Source organism: Sus scrofa, chromosome 12, assembly GCF_054392235.1.
Source record: "Sus scrofa isolate SSC_HxYL_T2T_F1_AM1 chromosome 12, Sscrofa_HxYL_maternal_Yorkshire_Landrace_v2.0, whole genome shotgun sequence".
In the NCBI taxonomy this organism is placed as follows: domain Eukaryota; kingdom Metazoa; phylum Chordata; class Mammalia; order Artiodactyla; family Suidae; genus Sus; species Sus scrofa.
The window spans coordinates 57,665,865-57,689,297 of record NC_139394.1 but is presented as its reverse complement, the minus strand read 5'-3'; the positions used below and the strand labels follow the sequence as shown (position 1 = coordinate 57,689,297).

General features: G+C 56.2%; 3 protein-coding genes and 2 long non-coding RNA genes across 17 annotated transcripts; 2 read left to right on the top strand and 3 right to left on the bottom strand.

Moving 5' to 3' along the window:
• Nucleotides 1-452: 452 nt before the first annotated feature.
• LOC102159513 (uncharacterized) lies at nt 453-6,219 on the bottom strand. 3 transcript variants are annotated; one of them, XR_014821782.1, is made up of 6 exons: nt 6,167-6,219; nt 5,108-5,308; nt 4,280-4,465; nt 2,984-3,086; nt 2,200-2,522; nt 453-740 (listed from the first exon to the last, which is right to left on the bottom strand). It is a non-coding gene; the product is annotated as an uncharacterized LOC102159513 (long non-coding RNA). The 3 variants fall into 3 exon arrangements; XR_014821783.1 differs by lacking the exons at nt 5,108-5,308; nt 6,167-6,219 and adding an exon at nt 4,722-4,839; XR_014821784.1 differs by lacking the exons at nt 4,280-4,465; nt 6,167-6,219 and having other exon boundaries at nt 5,108-5,221.
• SLC16A11 (solute carrier family 16 member 11) lies at nt 4,403-7,802 on the top strand. Of its 10 annotated transcripts, XM_084985912.1 has the most exons (6): nt 4,403-4,467; nt 5,120-5,248; nt 5,883-6,090; nt 6,353-6,496; nt 6,661-7,428; nt 7,517-7,802. In XM_084985912.1, exons 1-6 carry the CDS (start codon nt 4,456-4,458, stop codon nt 7,744-7,746), a joined length of 1,491 nt encoding a protein of 496 aa, XP_084842038.1. In that variant the 5' UTR covers nt 4,403-4,455; the 3' UTR covers nt 7,747-7,802. The 10 variants fall into 10 exon arrangements, with proteins under 10 accessions (XP_084842038.1, XP_084842040.1, XP_020923461.1 ...); XM_084985914.1 differs by lacking the exon at nt 4,403-4,467 and having other exon boundaries at nt 5,109-5,248; nt 5,883-6,049; XM_021067802.2 differs by lacking the exons at nt 4,403-4,467; nt 5,120-5,248 and adding an exon at nt 5,480-5,612 and having other exon boundaries at nt 5,883-6,049.
• Nucleotides 7,803-8,281: 479 nt separating this feature from the next.
• Nucleotides 8,282-12,360, bottom strand: SLC16A13 (solute carrier family 16 member 13). Its single transcript, XM_003131926.5, has 4 exons — nt 11,703-12,360; nt 11,411-11,554; nt 10,080-10,817; nt 8,282-9,104 (listed from the first exon to the last, which is right to left on the bottom strand). Exons 1-4 carry the CDS (start codon nt 11,899-11,901, stop codon nt 8,923-8,925), a joined length of 1,263 nt encoding a protein of 420 aa, XP_003131974.1. The 5' UTR covers nt 11,902-12,360; the 3' UTR covers nt 8,282-8,922.
• A 117-nt stretch (nt 12,361-12,477) lies between these two features.
• LOC146398372 (uncharacterized) lies at nt 12,478-13,307 on the top strand. Its single transcript, XR_014821775.1, has 2 exons — nt 12,478-12,596; nt 12,898-13,307. It is a non-coding gene; the product is annotated as an uncharacterized LOC146398372 (long non-coding RNA).
• A 1,375-nt stretch (nt 13,308-14,682) lies between these two features.
• Nucleotides 14,683-20,454, bottom strand: BCL6B (BCL6B transcription repressor). 2 transcript variants are annotated; one of them, XM_003131927.7, is made up of 9 exons: nt 20,405-20,454; nt 19,665-19,855; nt 19,234-19,455; nt 18,750-19,124; nt 18,349-18,473; nt 17,612-17,776; nt 17,387-17,517; nt 17,133-17,270; nt 14,683-16,771 (listed from the first exon to the last, which is right to left on the bottom strand). In XM_003131927.7, the coding sequence occupies exons 2-9, from the start codon at nt 19,841-19,843 to the stop codon at nt 16,655-16,657; spliced, it is 1,452 nt and encodes a 483-aa protein (XP_003131975.4). In that variant the 5' UTR covers nt 19,844-19,855; nt 20,405-20,454; the 3' UTR covers nt 14,683-16,654. The 2 variants fall into 2 exon arrangements, with proteins under 2 accessions (XP_003131975.4, XP_084842023.1); XM_084985897.1 differs by having other exon boundaries at nt 19,234-19,420.
• Nucleotides 20,455-23,433: the final 2,979 nt, after the last annotated feature.

Here is a 23,433-nt window from a genome sequence, read left to right as displayed (position 1 = left end):
ACGACGGGAACTCCCAGGGGGTCTCCTTTCTTAAAGTCAAAGAGGGGTGGGCCACCCATGCTCAGGCTCTTCCAGCCTGAGAATCACTCCACGTCCCTGCCTGACCTTGGGAACTGGGTCTATCAATGCTCTAGTGCCTAAATGGTGCATTTGGTAGAATTCCACTAAAGTAGCCAATGACTCAAACTCCTGATCTTCTGTTTGGAAGCTGAGGTGACTCAACCCAGTTACTCCGCTCCTCTGAGTGGAAGTCACCTACCTTGGTGGTGTCTGCACCCACGTGCTGAGACACCTGCCAGCCCCAGCAACCACACCGCAGTGGACCAGCTGGTGTCTCAGCCTCACTGTTGTGCCTGCAGTGGCAACAGCAGCTGTGAGCACTCCCCACTGGAAGTCTCTCTAATCCCCTTGATAATTTTTTTTCCTATACATATTTTCAAACTCTCTTTGGCTTATTTAAACATATTAGATATATTTATTTCATATGTTTCCAATAATTCCAAGGTCTAAACATAAACTGGCTCACCGTTGGCTCTTTCTGCTGACTCACCCCTGGGGCTCTGTTTCTTTTGTGTCCTCTTTTGTGACTTTCTTTTGTATTATTCTTGTTTTACCTTATATCCTCTTAGTTTTGAAACTTTGTCTCTCAAGATTCTTTCAGGTCTGGTCCAGTGGTATATTCCCCCAGAGGGGATGTGTCTTTGCTTCTGCCAGGTGCCTGAGGTCCTTCTAAGCTGAGACTATGTTTAAAAAAAAAAAAAAAATTTATGTTAGATTGGAGTGTAGTTGATTGACAGTGTTTGTTGTGCAACAAAGTGGTTCATTTACATATACATTTGACTGAGCAGAGTTCCCTGCATGATGGCTTTAAATAAATCACTCAGCAGGATATTTCCTGAAATTCAAATGACATGTGTATTTGTGGGCTGATCCTGCTTGCGGGCAGGCTTGGTTATTATCGTTTATGGGACTCTTCCTTCATTCTCTAGGAGAGCAGCTTTCTTCTTGTCTTTTTTGGGGGTCCTTCCTGAGGCCGCCTTTAGATCTCTCCCCTCTACCTCGTGTGGGCCCAAGCCACTCATAGGGGTGTTTGCTTTGAAACTCCATATTACTGCATTCAGCTTTGAGGCCTGTATCTGATTTTCTTTATTTTATTTTATTGCTTTTTAGGGCCACACCTGCAGCATATGGAGATTCCCCAGGCGGGGGGTCGAATTGGAGCTATAGCCACCAGCCTACACCACAGCCACAGCCATGCCAGATCTGAGCCGTGTCTGTGACCGACACCGCAGCTCACGGCAGCGCTGGATCCTTAACCCACTGAGCGAGTCCAGGGATCGAACCTGCATCCTCATGGATACTAGTCGGATTTGTTACCGCTGAGCCACAATGGGAGCTCCTATCCTTGCTTTTTAAAGAATCATTTGCTCTTTAGGGCTTTTCTGAGAAATAGCCTTTATTAAATTTAAGATGTTTCCTTATATTTCTAGTTAGAGTTTTTAAAAAATAGAAAATGGTAGCATTCCCTGGTGACCTAGTAGTTAAGGATTTGGCGTTGTCACTTCTGTGGCACAGGTCACTGCTCTGGCTCGTTTGATCCCTGGCACAGGTGTGCTGCAGGCTCAGCCAAAAAAAAAAAAAAAAGAAAAGAAAGAAAATGGCTCCTGAAGCACATCCAGTATCTTCCTAGAATATATTTGTGTGAGGCTACATCCAGCTTGTAACCATGCTGTGCCTTATCATGCTTCACTCATTCACCCCTTCAGGGGGCTGAAGCTCAAGATCCAGAGAGAGCGAGAGCTCTAAAGATACTCAGGCTGATTCAAAAGATAAAGGCCCTTGTGTTCCTGGCTAAGGAGTCTTGAGTTTGTCCCGAGGGCAGTGGGGAGCCTTGGTGGGTAGATCAGATTTGAATTTTAAAAGAAACCGCTCTGTTGCAGTGAAGAGAATGAATCGCTGGCGGGCTGGTGGCGGGGGGGGGGGGGGGACACCAGTTAGGATGTGGGTACCATCATCCAGGCTCAGGGAGGAGAGACAGGCTTTTCTCTCCTGCTGCCCTCTCGCTGTCCTTCCCACGGAGCAGAGGGAGCAGAGGCGAGTCTTCCTGCTCCTGTGTGGATGGGTGGAGGGAGGACGAGCTTCTGGCAACCATCAGAGGGAACAAATGATATTAATAATACCAAACAAAGAAATCCTCACCAGAGTCCCAGGAACAGTCTGCTCCCGAGGAATCTCTGGTTTTCCAGTCGCCCCCAGGTGTCTTCAGATGCCAGCAGGGGGGTCGGGGACGGTCCAGCCAGCCCACTGCGGTTCCTGTGCAACGTAGCTGCGGGGCAGCGGCAGGAGTTTCTAGGCCCAGTGGCTGCAAAAGGACTGCTTCATTCACTTCTGTCTCCAAATCCAAGTCCAGGGTCTTGCTCCTGATCACCTTAACCTTGGTGGCGTGTGCTCATTCTCCCTGGAAGGGGCACCAGCCACAGCTGTGGTGGAGGTCGCAGCAGGGAGTCAGATATTTTCTGTCACTGTAAGGATGTAAATTAGACATCATGAGGATCTGACACGGGTAAGGCAGAGTTTGGGGGCCCTATTCTCTTTCCCCAAGGGGGAACTCTCTGTGTAGACACTGCCAGCTGTGGGATGGGGACGGACCGAGCCCTGGGAACCTGAAGAGTCATTGGAAGAGTCTGTGAACTAAAGAGCCTGTGCGTGGCCGCTGCTGTGACATCTAGTGTCCAGCGGTAACAGCAGTGGCCTTGGCCCCCCATCAGGCTTAGGGCAGTCTGTGTTATTGCCAAATCTAGTTCTGTAGTCTTAGTAATTCTGAGCACTACCCAGTATCCTGTAACCAATCATTTCTCTCCTTAAATAAGACAGAGTTGGTGTCCACAGCTTACAACTGAGAACTTTGATACACGTGTTGGCCAAAGCCCCAGAAGAAGAAAATGCCAGAATAAGACATATTTGCATATTTAAACACACAGACCAGGCTCAAAGACTTTAGCTGGGTGCTTCCTCCACCATCCGGGTCCCCTGACGTGGAAGCTGGGGTGTCGGGAGAAGTCCGAAAGCCAGAGGTGGGTGGGGCCCTAAAAAGTCCAAAAAAAAAAAAAAAAAAAAAGCCAATGATTATGAAACAGGATGCAAAATGCCACAGTTTCTTTCCCTTTTTTTTGGCCACACCCATGGCATGCAGAAGTTCCCTGGCCAGGGATGGAACCTGCACCACAGCAGTGACAACACCAGATCCTTAACCTGCTGAGCCACAAGGGAACTCCTCCATATGAATTTTCAATGTAAAACAAGATATTTCAAAGAAATTTCACTGCCATAAAAGGTCTACACTGCAGGAGTTCCCATCGTGGCGCAGTGGTTAACAAATCTGACTAGGAACCGTGAGGTTGAGGGTTCGATCCCTGGCCTTGTGCAGTGGGTTAAGGATCTGGTGTTGCCGTGAGCCGTGGTGTAGGTCACAGACGTGGCTCGGATCCCATGTTGCTGTGGCTCTGGTGTAGCCTGGCGGCTACAGCTCTGGTTCAACCCCTAGCCTGGGAACCTCCATATTGCCGCCGGAGCGGCCCAAGAAATGGCAAAAAAAAAAAAAAAAAAAAAGATGGGTTTCAAACCCGGGAAGTCTAGCTTGGGAATTGATCCTCCCAACCTCACTGCTGTATTAGCTCCCTGAGCAAAGGATGTGTACAGTGATGGTGATTTTGGCTAAGCCTACAGGGAACATGAAGATGCATGTGCCCTCCTGTAACCAATACAGCTTGGTGCCAGGCTCTGAGATGATGCCAGGCTCTGGGTTCATAAGTGTCTGGGAGAGGTGCTCAGGATCACTGTGTGTGACTCCCAGATCCCAAGGGCTCAGTGTCCTCTTTGACTGCCCTGCTCTTCTATTTCACCCCCGAGAGGGAGGGATTTGTTTCAGCTGACTTCATTCAGATTGGGGCGGAGAGCTTGCCTGACATCCCAGGAAGTGGGCTCCCTGCCTTCCTGGTGGCTGAGGACCTGCTGGCCCCGCCTCCCAGGTGTCTTTCGCAAGAGTACCCCAGGCTAGGTAAACCCTTGAGACCACTCTTCCACGGTCCATGTGGCAGGAATCCAGTACCCCGTCCAGGTCATTTCAAGCAGTGGGGCATGATATATACAAAACTTGAGGAGAAAAAGTTATGCCTGCTCACAGAGCAGGGTGAGAAGCTAATGGCTGATTGTGGAAGGGTGAGGGGGGGGGGCGCGGGGATGGAAAGATAGCCTGGGTTGCCTTTGTGAACGGCCTTACACTCAAAGTAGAGGATTGTGGGCTTTTCCCTCCTTTAGCCATTGGAGAGCCAGCAAAGGTCATGTTGTCTTGTTAGGCTCATAGTTTTCACTGATCCAGAAGCTGTGTTTCTTTTATTTGCAGGAACTTTTTCAACAATTAGGAAACACTGCCACCATGTGGCTGCCAGGTGATGCATGCTCCAAACTGTAAGCCACAAATTTTCGGATATTAATAATTACACCAAAAAATACATCTCTTGATTCAAATAGCTGGAGTAAATCACTGGTAACCCCAATTCTAATGTAAAAAGAGTACTTTCAAAAAATCTTTTCAAGAAATCCGTCACGGGGTACAATTCTCTGATTTCTTACTTCGTTTTTAAAATTCTAATCTAAATCCTCATTGATTCTTAGGATCCTTTCTATTCCCAGTAACCCCTATCTCAGAATCACAAACTCACGGGCCTGGAAAGGCTCTACCATTCCCAGGTCAGCTTGGCATCAAACTGTCTCCAGGCCATTTCCCTCCGCGGTGGCAGATTCTACTTCAGTCCCCCGTCTGTTCTCCTTGTATGGTTCCTAGTTGGACAGACCCAAACTCAAATATTTCCACCATTTTTTTTTTTTAAGCTGGGTGATTTGGGGCAAGTGACCTAAGCTGCCTAAGCTTCAACTCGTTCATCTGTAAAATGGGGAGAAGCCTTTTCACAGGGTGACTGTAAAGATGAAAGATGGCATGTCCCTAACACATCACAAGGAAGTCCCTTTCTTTCCCCTCCGTCCTTGAGTGCATATATTGTTGAGGCCGCAGCACGCACTCGGTGGAGGTCTGTGATCTGAGGTTTACCTGGGTCTTCAGCACCGTCCCCAGGGAACGAAAATACTGGTCCCTTCATGCTTTGGGAGGATCACCGGTTTCCTTGCGTTGCCTACCGACCTTGGGCTGGCGATTGATCCATGGGTCTCCGGTGAGCGCAGCCGGCGACAGGTGCGTGAGCGTGGGCGGGGCTGGGGAGGCTTTCATTCCTCGCCCCACCCTTCCCCAGGGCTGGGGGGGGGGGCGGTGTAGGAGGATAATTCAATCCCCGTGGGACTAGGTGTCTGGCCTCACCCGTGGCTCCGCGGATTGGCTGTCTCCGCTCGCCCCCGCCCTCCGTACCCTCCCCAACCCCCCCCCCACGCCCCAGGTGGCCCAGGCCCCCAGTGGCAATCCCTGTTTACCCGGAGAGCCTGTGCAAGTTGGGCTCCATCTCGGCATTCTCTCCCCTCTGGGGCCCCGCCCGCCCGGAAAGCGGGGAGAAAACCGGGCCGAGCCATTCCTCGCCCTTCCCCTCCCCGCACCGCCGGGAGAGGTCGGGTAAGGGGGACCCATGTGTGTGTGGGGGGGGGGGAGTCTCAGGCCTGGGGGGGGGGCGGTCCGGCTGTCACCCTGTACTCGCGCGGACCCGGGAGTTCTATCCCTAGGCCTAGCTCCCTCTCCTCCGCCCCGGTCCTGTTGTGCTCAGGGTGACGTGCCCACCCTGGGCAAACAGCCAGAGGCTGGACCTCAGGGATGCCCAGGTCCCTAGAGGAAGCACAGACGTGGAGGCTTGCCTCACAGGTATCTCCCCTCCTTCCCCCAGGCGGCGATGACCCCCAAGCCAGCCGGACCCCCGGACGGGGGCTGGGGCTGGGTGGTGGCGGCCGCAGCCTTCGTGGTGAATGGGCTCTCCTACGGGCTGTTACGCTCCCTGGGCCTCGCCCTCCCTGACCTCGCGGAGCATTTTGACCGAAGCGCTCAGGACACTGCGTGGGTCAGCGCCCTGGCCTTGGCGGTGCAGCAGGCAGCCAGTGAGGGGGGGGGGGCCCGAGGAGGGAGGCGGGAACTGGGGTGGGCGGGCCATGAGGGCAGTGGTGGGGGGCTCACCTGATGGATTACCAGACAATCTATTGGTGGAACTAAGTTCTAGAAGAAGAGTGGGTCTAGAGGGCAAGAGAAGGGGCTGCTAGACAGCGGGGGGGCGTTTAAGCCATGCAAACAGCCAATGAGAAGTGTTGGAGCGACTTTGGAGGCTCCGGGAGCGTGTCTTCCGTTGACCCCGCCCCCTTCTAGGCCCAGTGGGCAGCGCCCTGAGCACCCGCTGGGGGGCGCGCCCGGTTGTGATGGTTGGAGGCGTCCTCACCTCGCTCGGCTTCGTTTTCTCGGCTTTCGCCCGCAGTCTGCTGCACCTCTATCTTGGCCTGGGCGTCCTTGCTGGTGAGGGGGGAGGGACACCCGGGTTCTTAAGGGGTGATGGTGCAGAGCCCAGCTCGTTGGGGGCCAGAGGCCAAGGGGGCGGGGCCTCCTGCAACCAGCGGGGCCGGGACGGCGGGGGCGGGCGCTCCCGCTTCCTGCCCTCACCTGGTCCTATCCATTCGCAGGCGCCGGCTGGGCCCTGGTGTTCGCCCCTGCCCTTGGGACCCTCTCACGTTACTTCTCCCGCCGTCGAGTCTTGGCCGTGGGGCTGGCCCTCACGGGCAACGGGGCCTCCTCGCTGCTCCTGGCGCCCGCCTTGCAGCTCCTCCTGGATCATTTCGGCTGGCGGGGCGCCCTGCTCCTCCTCGGCGCCGTTACCCTCCACCTCACCCCCTGCGGCGCCCTGCTGCGACCCCTGGAGCTCCCAGGCGACCCCCCGACCCCACCCCGAAGCCCTCTGGCAGCCCTCGGCCTAGATCTCTTCACACGCCGGGTCTTCTTGGTTTTTGCTCTAGGCACGGCCTTGGTGGCGGGCGGGTACTTCATCCCCTACGTGCACTTGGCCCCTCACGCTTTAGATCGGGGTCTGGGCGGATACGGGGCAGCACTGGTGGTGGCGGTGGCCGCGGTGGGGGACGCGGGCGCCCGGCTGCTCAGCGGGTGGCTGGCGGACCAGGGTTGGGTGCCCCTCCCGCGTCTGCTGGCGATGTTCGGGGCTCTGACCGGGCTGGGGCTGCTGGCGGTGGGACTGGTGCCCGTGGTGGGGAGCGAGGAGGGCTGGGGAGGCCCCCTGTTGGCCGTGGCTGGGGCCTACGGGCTGAGCGCCGGAAGCTACGCCCCGCTGGTGTTCGGTGTGCTCCCGGGGCTGGTGGGCATCGGAGGTGTCGTCCAGGCCACCGGGCTGGTGATGATGCTGATGAGCCTCGGGGGGCTTCTGGGCCCTCCCCTGTCAGGTAAGGGCCTGAGCCAGCAGATCCATTCGCATCCCTCCTCTGCACCTGCGGTCCGAGGCCTCTGACGTCCTTTCCCCCTCCGCTCCAGGCTTCCTAAGGGATGAAACAGGAGACTTCACCGCCTCCTTCCTCGTGTGCGGCTCTTTCATCCTCTCGGGCAGCTTCGTCTACATGGGGCTGCCCAGAGCGCTGCCCTCCTGCCGTCCAGCCTCGCGTCCAGCCACCCCTCCCCCGGAGAGGGGGGAGCTGCTCCCCGCCCCTCAGGTGGCCCTGCTCTCCCCAGGAGGCCCTCGCTCCACGCTGGACACCACTTGTTGACCATTTTCTTGTTGGAGCCCCTCCCCCAATAAAGACTTTATGATTTTTCCTGCAAACTCCAATTGTTAGGCAATCTAGGATGCTGGAAACGCTCGACTTAAGATATCCATAAACACTGGTTCAGAGGAAGAGGATCCCGCTAAGCCCCAGAAGGCAGGAAGGGTGTTTGTTCAGGCAGTCCATTTCTCTTTGCCCATTACAGCAGGAAATCTTTGAGAAATCGTTTGCTTCCTCGCAGCTTCAGCTGGTTGGGGGGGGTGAGAGGGGGTGGTGTGCTCCCGGGTGCTAGCTGCCCCATTCTCATTTCCCAGATAACTTTTTCCTGCATGTCAACCTCCTTCCACTGGCCTGAGGGAAATATAAGAATCCCAGACCTGTGGAGTTCCCTCGCAGCACAGTGGGTTAAGGATCCAGTGTTGCCACTGCCGAGGCTCTGGTCACTGCTGTGGCACGGGTTCTATCCCTGCCCAGGAACTTCCACATGTCACAGGAGCAGAAAAAAAAAAAAAAAAAAAAAAAAATCCCAGACCTGGACTTCAGCTTTTTTAGCTTTATCTCCCCCTCCCAAACTAGCACCCCCCACCATGTTCTTCACTATTTTCTTTCTTCCTTTTCTAAGTTACAGGGGAGAGTGGGAAAGAGGAGGTCAGTGGGCAAGTGGGAACAACTGTGGTGAGAGAGCAGAGTCCAGGGTTTAAATGCTCGGGGTCACCGGAACTCCTGGCTACCTCCCCTCAGCCAACCCAAGCATGTGGGCCCCGGCTCTTTTTGAGGTTCTGATGATCATCCAGTTTTCTTCATCAGTTGAATCTCAAAGGGACATCCCTCTTCCCCAAAGATCTGTCTTCAGGGAAGAAACTTAGGAGGCAACACTAGGAGATCACGTGAAACAGGGTAAGTCTCTTGGCCTTTGATTTCCACACTCTGTGGTCAGCTGTCTGGAGCAGGCTGAACTCCTGATCCTTCAGAACAGGTCACAGGAGCAAAGAAGAGGTAAGAACCCTCCACGGAATACAAAGGGTGGGCACAGCCATCCCAGGAGCCCCAAGCCTGCTCTGGCGGGAGGCGGATCTTGATGCTAAGGCACTGTGGTCTGTGGGTGCCAAGGTGGGGCAGGCGAACACCGGGAGCCGCCAACCTCTGGCTTTCGGGGTCTGACTCTCCCCGTCTTGGCGTTCAGTCCTCTCCCAGGCCCTCCTTGGGCAGCACCTCTGTTACAGGGTCCTGGGCCTTGGAGGTAGGAGCTGAGAAGCAGAAGAAGTGGGGCAGAGTGATGAGAACGCCACTCCCTGCAAGAAGGAAGGCCCCCGCCACCACAAAAGAAGCTGTGTAGTTGCCTGTCACATCCCGGAGGTAGCCTAGGTTCAAGAGAAAAAGAATACACATGGGTGATCTGTTTCCGGGGCCGCGAGCTCAGACACACTTGGGGGAGGAGGGAAGAAAATCATCCCTGGCTGATCATCTTGGAAGAGTGAGGACTCTCAAGATACAACTGGGTGAACTTGAGGACTGGGCTTTCCAAGGGGCCTGAAAAGTTATTTTCAGCCGCCTTCCTGCCTTCTGAAAGCATCTCTGCACCAGCCAGTGGGGGCCTGGGGATCCAGATGGAGTCAGGCACGCCTGTGCCTTTCTTCCCAATAACTGGGACCCTCGCTACCATGCCTTCACTTCATAGGGGTTTTTTTGGTTTGTTTTTTGCTTTTTAGGGCCTCACTCGCGGCCTATGAAAGTTCCCAGGCCAGGGGTTGAATTGGAGCTACTGCTGCCGGCCTACACCACAGCCACAACAACGCTGGATCCAAGCTGTGTCCGCGACCTACACCACAGCTCACAGCAACGCCGGATCCTTAACCCACTGAGCGAGGCCAGGGATCGAACCCGCAACCTCATGGTTCCTGGTCAGATTCGTTTCCGCGGCGCCACAACGGGACCTCCAGGACTTCAGTTAATGGTGAAGAGGAAAATAAACGTTACGGATCTGAAGGTTCTGGCATCTGGAGCCTGGAGAACTTTAACCAGATGGCTCAGACCCCTGGCCTGGGGCCCAGTGGGCCAGGAGAGAAGGCAGACAGCGGTATGCTCGGTCTGGCCAGGTCGTCTGAAAGCCCAAGCTGGAGGTACCTGGCCAAGTGTGCCACATGGCTTCCCTTCACCTTTCCACTGCCCCCGTTTCTTTGCTCCTTGGACCCGTTTCAGGGCTGTTCTGGTTGACCACGTGGGCTGTGCACTGTAGCACAGCAGGGGGCAATAGGCACACACATCCTACAGTAAATTCCCTCCCTGAATGGGCTGACACGGCAGCCATGGCCCCGGGACGCCCCCCTTCCCCTTACCTGACAGAGGGGCCCCCAGCAGCCCCCCGATGCTCTCTACCATCTGCACCAGTCCCAGGCCACAGTATATCCTTCCGGTCCCCACCAGTTCAGGCAGCACGGAGAAGGCCACTGGGGTCAGAGCCCCTGATGTGAAGCCATAGGCCACAGACAGAGCCACCAAGGCTGTGGGAGCCTGAGCCACAGGGAACAGGGCGAGTATCACCCCCGTCAGGGTGGTCCAGAGCATCAGGAGTCTTGCCACAGGCCCTGGGACTGCATCCCCTAGACACCCAGAAGCCACTCGCCCCACAAGGTCAGAAATAGCAGCCACCGAGAGTAGGAAGGCAGCAGGAAGTGCGTCCCAATCCAGGTCCCGGAGATGGGCCACCAGGTGCACATAAGGGATGAAGTAGCCCGTGTTGATCAGGGTCAGGGCCACAGTGTAACGGAGGAAGGGGCCGTGATGGAGGAGGCAGGTGAGCTGGGCCCCGGGGCCACCCACAGCAGGGTCCTCAGCCAGGGAGAGTGGGCGGAGCAGAGCACCACAGGCCACCAAGTGGAGGGAGAGGGCAGACACCAGCAGTAGGGCCCCCCGCCAGGCATAGTGGCTGAGCAGCCATTGGAAGAGTGGGGCAAAAGCAAAGGAGGACAGGCCCACGCCCGTCAGCGCCAGCCCGGTGGCCAGGGACCGCCGGCGAGAGAAGTAACGGGACAGGCAGGCCAGGGTTGGAGTGAAGGTCAAGGCCCAGCCAGATCCTGTCAAAAGGAAGAAATGGGGGTTGAGGGACTCTTAGGGAGCTCAGGGCACCCAGTCATCCTCCCACCACTGCCTGAATGCGGCACAGGCCTGAGTTACGGTCCTAGCTCCATGCTTTCTAGCTGTGTGACCTTGTGCAGTTCACCTCCCACCTTCAGTCTCATTGCAAAACAGGGCTTATATATTTTATGAGACTCTGGAGGCTTAGAGATAATGTTTGCAAAGTACCACAGACCTTTGGAGTTAGACCTGGGCTCTCCCGTTTCTGGCTGCATGTGCTTCATTTGCGAGTAGCATAAGCTCATCTGTAAATAGGATAATGAAAAGTCCCTGCCGCCACTTCACAGTAACTCCAGTCCCACTAGCCCTGGGCTTGTACTTTCTGGATTCATCGTCTTTGAGTTTCCTGATCTTCCCTAACCGGTTTCTCACTTTAGTCACCTCTCTTTAAGAAGCCCCTCAGGGCCCAGGCGCCAGCCAAACCTTTCCCTCGGCTTCTCCCTAAGCCTTTCAAAGCAGCCAGAAGAAGGTAAAAAGTCCAGAGGCCAAAGACTCAGGCTTTTGACTCTCCGGCCCTTGCCCAGGGTCTCACCTGAGAGCAGCCCAATACTCAGGTACAGGTGGGTCAAAGAGGTAGCAAAGGAGGCGAGCAGCATCCCTAATGCAGCCAAGATGCCTCCAGCCATCACCACAGGCCTGGGTCCGAACTTCGTGCTCAGGGCACTGCCCACTGGGCCTGGAGAAGAGGAAAGGTTCTGGGGGAAGCGCCCAGGCGTCCTTCCCCAGCAACCACCCGCCCCATCTCCTTGACTGTCTCCCCCCACCCCCGCCTCCCTTCCGAGGGTCAAGGGTCGCAGGACTCTGGACCCAGGCGCAGCACTCACTCCCGAACTGCTGCACCGCGATTCCTATGGAAGCGATCCAGGAGACTCGCGCCGCCTGCTCCTCAAACGCCGCCACAAACTCCACAAAGAAGACGCCGAAGGAGCGGAGCACCCCGAACACCAGCGCCGACTGGAAGAACGCTGAGAGCACCACCATCCATCCCCAGCCCCCGTCGGGGGGCTCAGCCCTATGTGCCATCAGGGAGGCAACAGGGCAGCCGCCACCAAGAGATCCTTCGGGAGCAGGGCTCAGGAGGTTGCGCCCACCCACCTGGCCACCCAGCCGGCCGGCTCCGGACCGCGCGGGGGCGGAGAGGATGGTAGCGAGGAAAGCACCTACGAGGGCTTGAAAGATGCAGAGAGGCTGCGTGAGGCGCCTGCGCCTTTTCCTTAGTGGGGGAGCGATATAGGTGGGGTGACCAGGCCCTCGCTGGCCCCCCGCGTTCAGCGCCAGGGGGCGTGGCTACGCTGGCGGTAGTCGAGAGTCCGGGCCCGGGTGGGACAGACGGAGGCAGGGGCGGCCATTCGGTCTAGGAGCCCGGGGGCGGGGGCAGCACTGGCTTTGAGCCCCACCCCTGGGGCGCCAGCCTCCGGGTGGATCATCAATCTTATCATCGGAAGGGTCAGCACCTGGCCAGCCCGGCCGACATCCCCGTCTGCAGCTCACCAATGAAAACGCGGAACTCCTCGGCGAGGGGCGGGGCCAGAGGGGCGGGGCGGGGTTTAGAGCCCGTTCCTTGCAGGGGCAACGAGCCCGGCGCATGCGTGAGGCGGGGACTTTCCGGGACCAAGTCAGCGGACCCCGCGTGACCCAGGAGCCTACGAGGAGGCTCCTTCGGTCTCCTGTCTACCTAGCGGGCTAATTCGACCAGATTTCAGCACGGAGACGTGCACGTAAGGAGTCCCTGGGGGTTGGCGGTGGGTGAACTACTTCAGGAGAAGATAACGTACCTGCTTAATGAGGGACCCAGGAGTTGAAAGGTGGGGCGGGGGTGGGTGGGGGAGGGGGTTCCGAGGGATTCTGAGATAAGACTAAACAAAGTATCTGGCCAAGCACCTGAGGCCACTAGAATCTAGCCGGCTAGATCCCCGAGGGATTCAAAGACCAAGGAAGGAGGCAAGGGAATGGGCTGTTGGACTCCTGCGCTGATTTCTGTAATAGGAACTCGTTCCTGTTCCCTGTTCCCACTAACAGGAAACCTACAGGTCACGGAGACCAAAAATAACTGGGGAGAGGAAGTGCAGCTCTGAGCTCACTGGAGCCCCACCAAGCACCCTTCTTCAGTGGGGCTGGAAACTTTTCCTCTGCACTCTAGTAACAAGCACTTCCTGACCACAATTTTTGATCTCATGGTGGGATAGACTAAAGAGACAAGCTGTGACCACCACTGGAGCAATAAGCCCCTTCTACCCCACCAGCACCCAATTTCTCCAGTCTTACACAGCGCTATAGGGCTCGGCTTCAAGATCTTTAGGACACTGACCTTGAAATGTGAGCTCAAGTGTTCATACCGGACAAGTGGGCTGGGATGAGGAGGGAGGCTGGGTACTTTTCAAAAGCGTATTGAATCTTTATATGTGGGAAATAAAAATAATCATGCCCCAGATGCTCTTTTTTTGGGGGGAGGGGGGAGTGGGGTCAGAACTTTGGCTGGTGGGGACTGCATCAAAGATGTGGAAATTGGTGTGGCTGTATGATCGTGCCTAAGGGCACAGTCTTTAGAATCAAATCAGAGTTTCAGTCCGGGCTTGATCACTTGTTAACTTGACCAAGATCTTGAACCTCTCAGCTGGTTTCCCTAGTTGTAAATTGAAGCTAATAATAGTACCTACTTTTAGGATTGGCAGGGGAGTTGAATTAGAAAATCTATATGCTATCGGAGTTCCCGTCGTAGCTCAGTGGTTCATGAATCCAGCTAGGAACCATGAGGTTGCGGGTTTGATCCCTGGCCTCGCTCAGTGGGTTAAGGATCTGGCATTGCTGTGGCTGTGGTGTAGGCTGGCAGCTGTAGCTCCAATTCGACCCCTAGCCTGGGAACCTCCATACGCCGTGGGAGTGGCTCTAGAAAAGGCAAAAAGACAAAAGAAAAAACCCCAAAAGCAAAAAACTCTATGCTAAAAGGCATAGTTTAGAGCCTGGCATGTAGCAGGAGGTAAGTAATAGTAGCTGGTTTCATTTTACACAGGGGATAAGCTGTAGTGGGAGAGGAAGGAAGGTTTTAGTTTAGCTTCTTTGTTTTGTTTTTTGCTTGAAAAAAAAAAATCTAATCCAGATCATGGGTTTTCAAAGATTGAGAAACATAATCACAAACAAAATGTTGGAAGGAACTTACTCCTTCCATGTTAATGGACTTGTTTCACAGACGAGGAATTTAAATCCAAAAGGAAGGTAAGTTATCAGAATTAGTGATCCTTTTTCTTCTGCCCACAGGGCAGAACAAAGCTGGGCAGCAAGAAACACGGGGCAGGGGAAAGGGTGGAAGAGAAGCATGTGTCAGACATGGATGGATTCCAAGGCACCATTGCTGGGGAGGGGTAAAGTTGGCACACTGGCTCTAACCACACAGCCTTCTCACTGCCACCTCTAGCTCCTGTTGTCCTTACGGGACTCAAGTCCTATCCATTTTCCATGGCGGTGGTGGTGGTAGGGGGTATCCCAAGCATTAAGTTCCCCAGCACAGATGCATCCCCCAGCCTCTTGGTATTATTAGTGGCTTCCTGGTTTCTCCCTGCCGCCTCCACACCTCAGGCAGGAAGTGACTTCAGAGCAGCAGGATGCAGGTGGCTCCGGAGAGACTTCATGAAGTCACTGGTTCCTACACAATGAGCCGGAAGGCAAGGGGAGAACAAGGGCCCCTCAAAACATCTGGTGGCATGGGCACAAAGTCCAAGATGGTATCCAGGAGGGAAGACCCCCTTTCCCCCCCTCCAGCTTCTCCCAGTCCCCAGATCTGCCCAGGCAAGAACCCAGGACACAGCAGGCAGCACAAAGAGGCTTCTTTATTCCATGATTCTGATCTTGCAAGATCTAACATCTCCACCCCTTGGCACTCTGCACCTGCCCATCCAATCTGCTAAAAAACCCCACAATGGTTCCTTCTCATGTCACTCCTCTGCTTTCCCTCCCTCCTTCAGTTCTGCCGCGGGGAGTAAGAGGGAAAGAGGGAGAAGAGGAGCTGTCTTACCAGTCCCCAAGTGACAGTCACTAGCACTGACCTGTCTTGAAGCTCCACCCCACAATTTCAAAGCGCTTCTTACCCTCCACTCTATGCCCCCAAATCCAGCAGGCCCCAGGGTAACAGGAGCAGGCCTGTAAATCAAGGCTTCAGAGACTCATCTAACATTCCAGACAGTGCTCCCACACAGTGAAGCATCAACCCATTCCTAACTTTCTGCCTATTTGGTCTACACCAGAGACGGTGCCTGTCAACCAACCGCTTAATCCTACCTGGATTCTTGGTCGACCGGAAGGTCAATCAGTCTTTTAAATCTTCTCCATCTCTAAACCCAGCCATAATCCTAATTATAATCTCAAACAACAGCAACTCCAGAATGGAACTCAGCCCCGTTTCTTTCCTGTGGAAGGTTCTAGTGCATTCACTGGTTCCAGACAGGAATGCAGTGGCGGGAAAACCAGGTCGCAGACCCGGGCTGTTCTAAGGTAAGAAAGTTACCAAGCACCTGGGACTTCTAGAGGCAAAGACATTTCTGGAATCTGGATACTTGCCAGAAGATATCCAAAAACCCACTAAAGGAAGACGAGGTTCATCTCAGGTAGACCCCCCCAGGAACATTCACACCCAGACGCCTTTGCAGTAAAGAATGGGTTGTATTCTTTACTGCTGAGTTGAGATAAAAGGTTTCGTAATTCTCCCCTAGGTCGTAACCTTCTTAGGGACTGGGCAGACTCAGAAACGGTTGCACCATCTCTGATGAGGAAATTTCAGATTTCTCCCACATGGAGGGATCAACTCAGTGCTAAGAAGGGGCCTCAGTGGAGGCTTATGGGCTCAACTCAAGCTCCTGGGTGGGCTCTGTCATGAGAGACAGATGCAGTGGAGCCAAACCTAGGTGACCGGACCCCTGGGGCAGTCCGAAGCAAAAGAGAGAGCCTCTCCAATCAGCTCCCCCAGATCCAAGACTGACAGAGGCCCCATACCCACAGCCTCCAGGAGGTATTTATTACCTCGACTCCAGGCTCACCATAAAGGTTCCTATAACCCTTGAAGAACAGAGCAAAATCTATATTGGGTGCTAGCCTGCTAGAGAACCTGCAATATCTAGTATACCAAAGAGGGTTCCTGACCCAATTCCGTAAACCCACATGTTCCCACAGCTGCCCCAGAACAAACGAAGGTTCCAGACCTAGAATTGAAGGGGCAGGACACAGAGAACCCCTTTCTCCATTCTAAACTAACCAACAAGAAAACAGGAGAAAGAATTCTAAAGAGAAAAGTTAGGACAATGGTAATACAAAATACTCAAGCCAAAGGAGACAGCCAAGTGCTAATCTCTGCCAGCAGAGCTGTGACCTCACATTCTGTGTTTCAGGTCACGTTTGATCACACTTGTGGAAGAGGGACCTGGGAAATGCAGCAGAATGAAGGCCCCGGGTGCCACCCAAAGGCCTCAATAAATTATATTTACAGATAAACTAAGATGGGGGCTGCAGGTGGAGGCCTGATTTCCTTAAGGCTCCCCTCCTCCAGCTCCTAGCTTGTTCTCTCCTCAGAAGCAATTTTGATTGTGGGGAAGAGGTTTTGACCAGCAAAACAGAGGCAGATCTAGCCGGGACCTGCCACCCTGCTCTCCCCAGTGAGAAAATGAAGGTGGTGGCAGTCGCTGACATCCAGGGTCCTTGCACACCCCCATGCCCAAGCCTGACAGAGAACCAGGCTGAGCCACAGCTTTCCCATCTCCGGGGAAGGGAGTGGGGCCTGGGCCGCGCTCAGCTAGGGCCCCCCCAGAATGTGGTAATGCACTTTGGTGTTGGTAGCAGCTCCGTGTTTCTGGCGCAGATGCAGCCGGAGTTGACTCTTGTGCCGGAAATGCAGGCTGCAGGGGTCGCACTGTGGGAGGACAGCCGAGTCAGGTCCCTCTCCACCCACCACCCCCTTTTAGGCGCTGAGCGAAGGAGGACCGCAATTTGGTCCGCACAGCGTCCCAAATCCTCCGGGGAGGGCCGAGGAGATAAGCCCCGCCCCTTTTCTAGCCCTCAGCTCCTCTGCGGGAGGGATAGTGCCCCATCCCGGAGTCGAACTTTCCTACCTGCGATCCCTACCCCCGGCCCCGCCCTTTACTCACCAGGGCTCTTCCAAGACCCCGCCCACCTCGAAGAGCTCTGGCCACGCCCGCTCCTCTCCAGAGCCCCGCCCCACGGTAAACGGGAGGTCACTCCGGGCTTCGGGCCCGGCCAGGTCCGCTACTCACGTGGTAAGGCTTCTCTCCCGTGTGGATGCGAACGTGGCTCTTGAGGGTCTGTAGGTGGCGGAAGCGAGTCCCGCAGGTGGGGCAAGGATAGGGCTTTTCCCCCGTGTGGATCAGCACGTGGGCCCGCAGATGCGCCACCTGGGAGAGGAGGGGATGTCAACCGCGCCTCCGGTAGGGACGGAACCCTTCCCGTTCGGCCCGCCCCGCCCTCCCGTACCCTTGCCGTTCGGCCGGCGCAGAGCCCGGCGTCCTACCTGGACAAAGCGCGAGCCACACGTCTCACACTTATAGGGCTTCTCTCCCGAATGGATGCGGCTGTGCGTTTTCAGGTTAGCAGGCCGGTTGAAGCGGGCTCCGCAGATGGAGCAGTGGTAGGGCTTTTCCCCTGGAGCCGAGGAGGGAGGGAGGTCAGGGACTCCACCAGAGGACACCTGCGGGGCACGAAGGCCAGGGCCGTCGCCTCCCTGCCCCTCCCCTACCTGTGTGCACAGTGCGGTGACTGGCCAAGTTGCCCTTATAGCGGAAGGCAGACCGGCAGAGCTGACACTTGTAGGGCTTGTCCTCATCCCCAGGAGCCAAGGGGTCCAGCCCCGATGAGCACCCAGCCACAGCCTCACAGTTCTGGCAGCTGAAAAATTCACTTCCTGGGAAGGAGGGTGGGGCATGACAACAACGCCTTGAATCCTCAGACCAAGCGGGAGCAGGCTTCCTTTTTCTCGGGTGCCTGTTAAGGTTTCTGGGGCTCCGCTGACTTGCCTGGGGTCACACGGTTTTTAAGCGGACAAACCAAGATCTGACGCCGTGTCTGTCCGATTCCAGAGTACTGGGCGAATCTCCCCGGTAGTGGTCGTGGTAGGTGGAGGCCCTACTCGCGGGTGGAGGTTTCTGTTTCTTTCTCCTCTCTTGCACCACTCTGGAGGACAGCTTGCCAGAGAGGCATTGCCAAGCCGTGGGCTGACCACTCAGCCCTGGATGGGAATAGGCCCGGAGGCTCCCAACTTTGCCGCTCATTGGAAGCTTTAAAAAAATATGGATGCCTGCCTGCGGACATTCTGATCTACAGGGTGTGACCTGGGCAATGGGAGGTTTAAAAGCTCCCTAGGGATTCTAATTTGCAGGAATTGGAATAGGCCCTTCCTGAGGGCTTTTGGCCTAAACTGGCCTTGAGCAGCCACAGGCGAAAAGCCAAAAAGGAGGCAGAAGGAGAGGCTCTTACCTGGTAGTGGACGGGCCCGCCCAGAGGGTGGCCCAGTGGTCTCTGGAGCCCGGGGTGCGAGGAGAAGGGGGGTATTGACTGGAGCCCCACATTTGAACTGTCCAGTGGCAGCAGTGGGAGAGAGCCTAGGCAGACGTCACGGCCCAGAGAAAGGGGGAAGGAGAGATTATATGGTTGGGGGTTCTTCCCTGGGGAACTTGTTGCCTAAGGCCCACCCGCTGGATGTGAGAGTACTGACAATGAGCCATATCCAACTATGCTCCCAAAGTCCCCTCCCCCACCGAGAAAGCCTGGCCAACTCCCTAAGGGGAGCCAGTGTCTCTGAAGGCCACCCCCTCACTCCCTCTTCCCAACCACCGAGGCCAGCCTCTCCACGTTCTGGGGGTTTCCAGTCACTGCACCTGCTCTGGGGGCCAGGAATGGGTCCTTCTTCGCTGCCGCTGCTGCTGCTGCTGCTGCTGCTGCTGCTGCTGCTGGAAGCCTCATCTGCACTGGGGAGCTGAGCTTGGGAGCAAAGTTGACCAGAACTTCTCTCCCCGCCTAGGCTCCCTGCTTGGGAGGCCTGAGAGTTTAGCACGATGAACTTGTACTTTTTCCAGTTGCAGGCCTTGGGGTCTGGGCTGCCTGGACTGGGGGGCCCTTGACTGCAGCTGCGAGACTCAGTAGGTGGGTCTGGGTGTCCTTCGGAGCGCCTGGGACTGCCTGGAGGAGGGGCCGTTGGGGGCGTGGGGGGTTCTGCCTCCAGGGGTCGCAGGGAGATGCCCAGAGGTTCATAGCTGAGAAAAGAGTGATGGACATTAGTCCTGTTTCCTAATTTTGTCCTCTGCCCTAGACACCTAGGTTGCCACTTCATCCACGGGGAACGCCAAGGCGGGGCTCCCTCACCTGGCCTGGATGAAGCGGTGGCATGCCTGGACCACGTGTTCCATCTGCAAGTAGGTGGCAGCTGCCAGGACCGCTGGCGCCGTAGCCGGAGAGAGGCGTAGGCGCGAGGTGTACATGAAGTCCAGAAGAGGAGCGAAGCCTCCAGCTTCCGGACCCCCAGGCAGGGAGAGCATGTCTACCCCCACTCCTGCACGGCCTCGGAAAATTGAATAGAAGAAGCCACTGGAGAGAGGGCAGATGGGTCACATTAGGGGCTGGGGAACCGAGGGAGACCAGCGCACCAGTAGAAACCCGCCCCTACAGAGAGCCCCGCCCCCAAGCCCTAGACGCCCCGCCTCCTGCTTCTGGAAGGCTTGGCTTCGGGTTCCCTCGCCAAGTCCTCATGGCTCCGCCCCCTTCCCATTTGGGCCCAACCCAGCCACGCCTCGAACCTGCAGGCAATAAGAACCGCCTTGTGCGCTCGCAGGGGTTGCCCGCCAACCAGTAGCGTGACGTCAGTGAGGATCCCGCGCAGGCGCAGCTCATTCAGGTTGCCGAGCACGTCGGAGGAGTGGCGAGTGAACTCGCGGACGTAGCCCAGCGCTCCCTCCGGGGTAGCGGTGGAACCCATCGCGACGTAGGCCTGCGGGTGCCGAGGCAAGGGCTCAGGGATCCAGGCCGTCCTAAGACGCCTTCCCTTCCGCGGTTTGCCTCCTCCTCCTGAGGGGCAGCTAGAGCCAAGCCCCCGGCCCCGGCTCTCGCAGCCTCATTTAATTCGTCTTGTTCTCTCTGCCTTCAACCACAGCATCGCTCGCTTTCCTCCTCTAGATGCCACAGCGCTTGGAGCGAGTTGAAGGTTCCCACACCGCGGCGTCGATGGCAAGCGTGGGGAATCCGGCCCGCAGGGTCCTTAGTTAGACTCCCAGTGCCCTTCCGGCATCCCCATTTCCCCTCAGCCTCACTGCGCGCCTGGTCTCAGGTGTCCGATCCTGCTTGGAGACCCCAGACGACCTGCGGTCCACACCTCTCCAAATCCCAATCGAAGCTCCCTTCCCCGAAACACAAACTTCCACTCTCCAGTCCCGGATCCCTAGTTTAGCCCAGTTTCTGGGCCTCAGTCTTCTTTCCATCAACAAGCCCCAACCCTCTTAGGGGACCTAGGCGTCTGGCTCCCACAGTCTCAGGTTCTTACCCCCGTCCTGCAGGGGCTTCGGCTTCTCTTCTCAAGGGGGGCGGGGTCTCTCTCCCTCTTGGCTTCGGCTCCTTTATCTGGCCGGGATGTCGGGGGCGGGGGTGGAGGTGGGGTGAACGCCTGGGTCTGTATCCTTCCTTCCTCCCTCGCTCTCCAGATGGTGAACCCGGGGCGGGGTCCCCGGCTCCAGGGCGGGACCTCAGAAACGCTGGGTGGTCGTAACGTAAGGGGTCTTGGGCCTGAAGGTGGAACTGAGGATGGGACATTGGAGTTGGGGAGGAGGTTGGGGATATTGAGATTGGAAGTGTGCATAACCTGGGTCGTCGGGGGGCCCGGGCGGGACAGCGAAAACTGACGTGTTGCCTTTAGCAAGGAGCCTTTTAACAGGAGAGTGAATACTACACAACCCCCCCTTCCAATGTACGGTATTACGGAGATAAAGGGGAGCCCTAAGAGGCACCAGGTTTGGGGAGCTGATGGGGGGCTCCTGCGGGCTCTCGGACAGCCGGAGGGTGTGGTGGAATGACAGCCTCCTCTGGCAGGGCCTGCAAAAAGGGGGGCTCTGACCGCGCTCGGTAGGGAGGGGGCGGATATGATTTCTAGTTCGTTTCCTTCCATTGTCCTGCGACCGGACGGCTCCGCCAGCTGCTTCCCCTCGAGGAGGTGGGGAAAGCCCCGGGTGGGGGCCGAGAGACGTTCAGGAGCCCTAGGGTCCGGACTTTCGCTCCCCACTCTCTTCTTACTCCTTTTAGGGATCCGGAGAGACAGACTCCCGCCCAAAGCCCGCTCGCCCTCCCCCAGTCCCAGCTCACTAGGGCCTCGGGCACCCGCCCGTCGGCTACGCTTGGAGGCTGGCGGGACGCCGGGGTCCAGCGCGGCAAGTAGGCAAAGCTCGGCAATGTTTGGCTCCTTCCACGAGGGGGCGGACGAGCACCAGCCTCGCCTCGCCCCGTCGTCTCCACCGGCTGGGGGGTCCACAGGATCGGTTAGGTCTGGGTGGCCGTAACCTTCGTTCTCCCCCCACTTTGCGCTGGTTTATTTTGTCCAAGGGAGTAAGGTTGGGCGGAGGGAGGGCGAGTTAGGCGACAGAGGGGACTTTCCTCTGCGGCTGTGGTTCCTACCTGGGGTGAGAAATCCGCGAGTGGGACAAGGAGCAGGGTCTGAGCGCTGGGAGCTTCTTTTCTTACTGAGCTGGATACTGTTATCTGTCTTTAGGGGTGACTTTTTAGGGAACATTCATATGAAAGTTGGATGCGGTGAACAGACAGAGGGAGGGTCTCAGGGTAAAAGAAGGGAGCCAGGGCAGGAGGGGCCGCTAAGCCCAGTTTGAGTCCCTGATCTGGGAGATAGGCCCGGGTCACAGCCTCATATTTTCTTTGCGGAGACAAGGTTTTGTTGGCGGAGCAAGGTTCATTTGGAGAAGGGGGGGGGGGGGTCAGAGCGGAGTCTGGCTGCAAAGCAGGGCTTGCGTTTGGGCTCAGAAGAGTCTCCAGTTACCCAGTGATGACTGCCCATTATCCATGGAGCTGCCTAACCTGGCCTGGGGCCCTCCCCTTCAGATTTGAGGGTGTCTTTATTTGGGTGCAGGAAAGAGCTGTTGAGAAACTGGGAATGGGGGACCACTCAGGATTCCGGATGGTGAGGTGGCTTTTGCAAATGGCCATTACCTTGGTCTCTGCCCAGTTGGAGGTGGGAGTTTGACTAGGGGCTCCCTTTGGTATCAGGATGGAGCTGCTTTTGTGTCATCTGGTTAATTTGTCAATTGCGGGGTGCATGTTTCTTATGGGATGTTGAATTAGTTTGATTGGTTTGGGCACCAGGGGGCCTGCGTTCGGGCTTGAGGGCCAGTAGTAAGTTTGAGGCATGGAGCTGACTTTGAAGCTATGTTAGTTCTGGGGATCCGGGCACCCACACTTTGGAGATGGTCATTTTGGACTATCAGGAGAACCTGCTAGGTGTTCTTTGGAGGTGGATGAGCGCTTTGTTTGGGGGGGGTGCATAGTCATTGGTGCGTGGGGACCGTCTGAGTTCCAGTAGAGGAATCCTCCCGATTTGGGGATGCAGTCTATTTTGGGGTGCCAGAGAAACGTCAGGGCTCAGGCTATGTTTTGGGGGGCAGGAAATTCAATTTTGGGCTTTTATTAGCTTGAGGTAGACCATATTAGGGAGCTGGGAGCCAGTTTGAAGGCCTTGTGTGCTTGCAGGTCCTTGACGGGGAGCAAAGTTTTATACTGAATGTTGTGCAGACTTACTTCGAGGAGAGGAATGTTTCTGCATACGTGTTGCTGGCCAGGAAGCTTTTTCCAGGGGGAGGTGTCAAGGTGAGGGCCCAGGAAAGGAGACGAAAGTTTGGGGGTGTCCTTATTTGGGGGTGTTTTGCCACTCTGGGTGCATTTGGGGAAGCTAAGTAATGGCTCATAAGGCGAGACTGATTAGGGTCCCCTTAACCGGGAGCACAGTGCTTGTCCGAGACGCCCTTCGCTTACACTGCCTCTCACCCCAGATTCTAGAAGTTTCTTTCTCGAGTGAACCTCCACATATGCCCAGGATCTGAAGGGAGACATTTGGCAAGGGAGCATCATTTCTCTTACTCCGATGTGGCCTGGGTAGATCTGAGGGAGAAAAGATGGTTTCAGACTCTGAACCCCAATTTCTTGAGGGAGCACGCCTCGGTCTGGGGGGAGACGGGGGAGATGGGGGTATCTTGTGGTAAAGTGGACCCCCGTGACTAGGACAGTGCTGTTGGAACGGTGACAGGGAGGTGAATCTTGAACCCTGATTTGCTAGATTAAGAGCCCCAAACAGAAAGCATGCAGAGGACTGGGAGTGTGGGTGAGATGGGGGGGTTCCCCCGGGCGGCAGGGGCTGCGGGTGGGCAAGCCAGGCCGGCTCTGCACACCCCGGTGCCTGCTGTCTTCGGCTCTCCTCCCCTCTCTCCCTCCCACCGCCCACCCCCCCAACCCAAGGAAAAAAAACTGCCTGTGCAACAGCAATGGCAGATTCCAATCCTCCAGGCTTTCCTAAACCAC

Coding starts and splice junctions, on each gene's coding strand:
- SLC16A11 (XM_084985912.1), top strand. Junction 6,091..6,352: donor GGCGGTGCAGCAGGCAGCCA/GTGAGGGGGGGG, acceptor GCCCCCTTCTAG/GCCCAGTGGGCAGCGCCCTG. Junction 6,497..6,660: donor TGGCCTGGGCGTCCTTGCTG/GTGAGGGGGGAG, acceptor ATCCATTCGCAG/GCGCCGGCTGGGCCCTGGTG.
- SLC16A13 (XM_003131926.5), bottom strand. CDS start 11,901: ATGGCACATAGGGCTGAGCCCCCCGACGGGGGCTGGGGATGGATGGTG. Junction 11,555..11,702: donor CGCGGTGCAGCAGTTCGGGA/GTGAGTGCTGCG, acceptor CCTCTTCTCCAG/GCCCAGTGGGCAGTGCCCTG. Junction 10,818..11,410: donor GAGTATTGGGCTGCTCTCAG/GTGAGACCCTGG, acceptor TCCTTTTGACAG/GATCTGGCTGGGCCTTGACC.
- BCL6B (XM_003131927.7), bottom strand. CDS start 19,843: ATGGGTTCCACCGCTACCCCGGAGGGAGCGCTGGGCTACGTCCGCGAG. Junction 18,474..18,749: donor ATTCCTGGCCCCCAGAGCAG/GTGCAGTGACTG, acceptor ACGTCTGCCTAG/GCTCTCTCCCACTGCTGCCA. Junction 16,772..17,132: donor CGGGAGAGAAGCCTTACCAC/GTGAGTAGCGGA, acceptor GTCCTCCCACAG/TGCGACCCCTGCAGCCTGCA.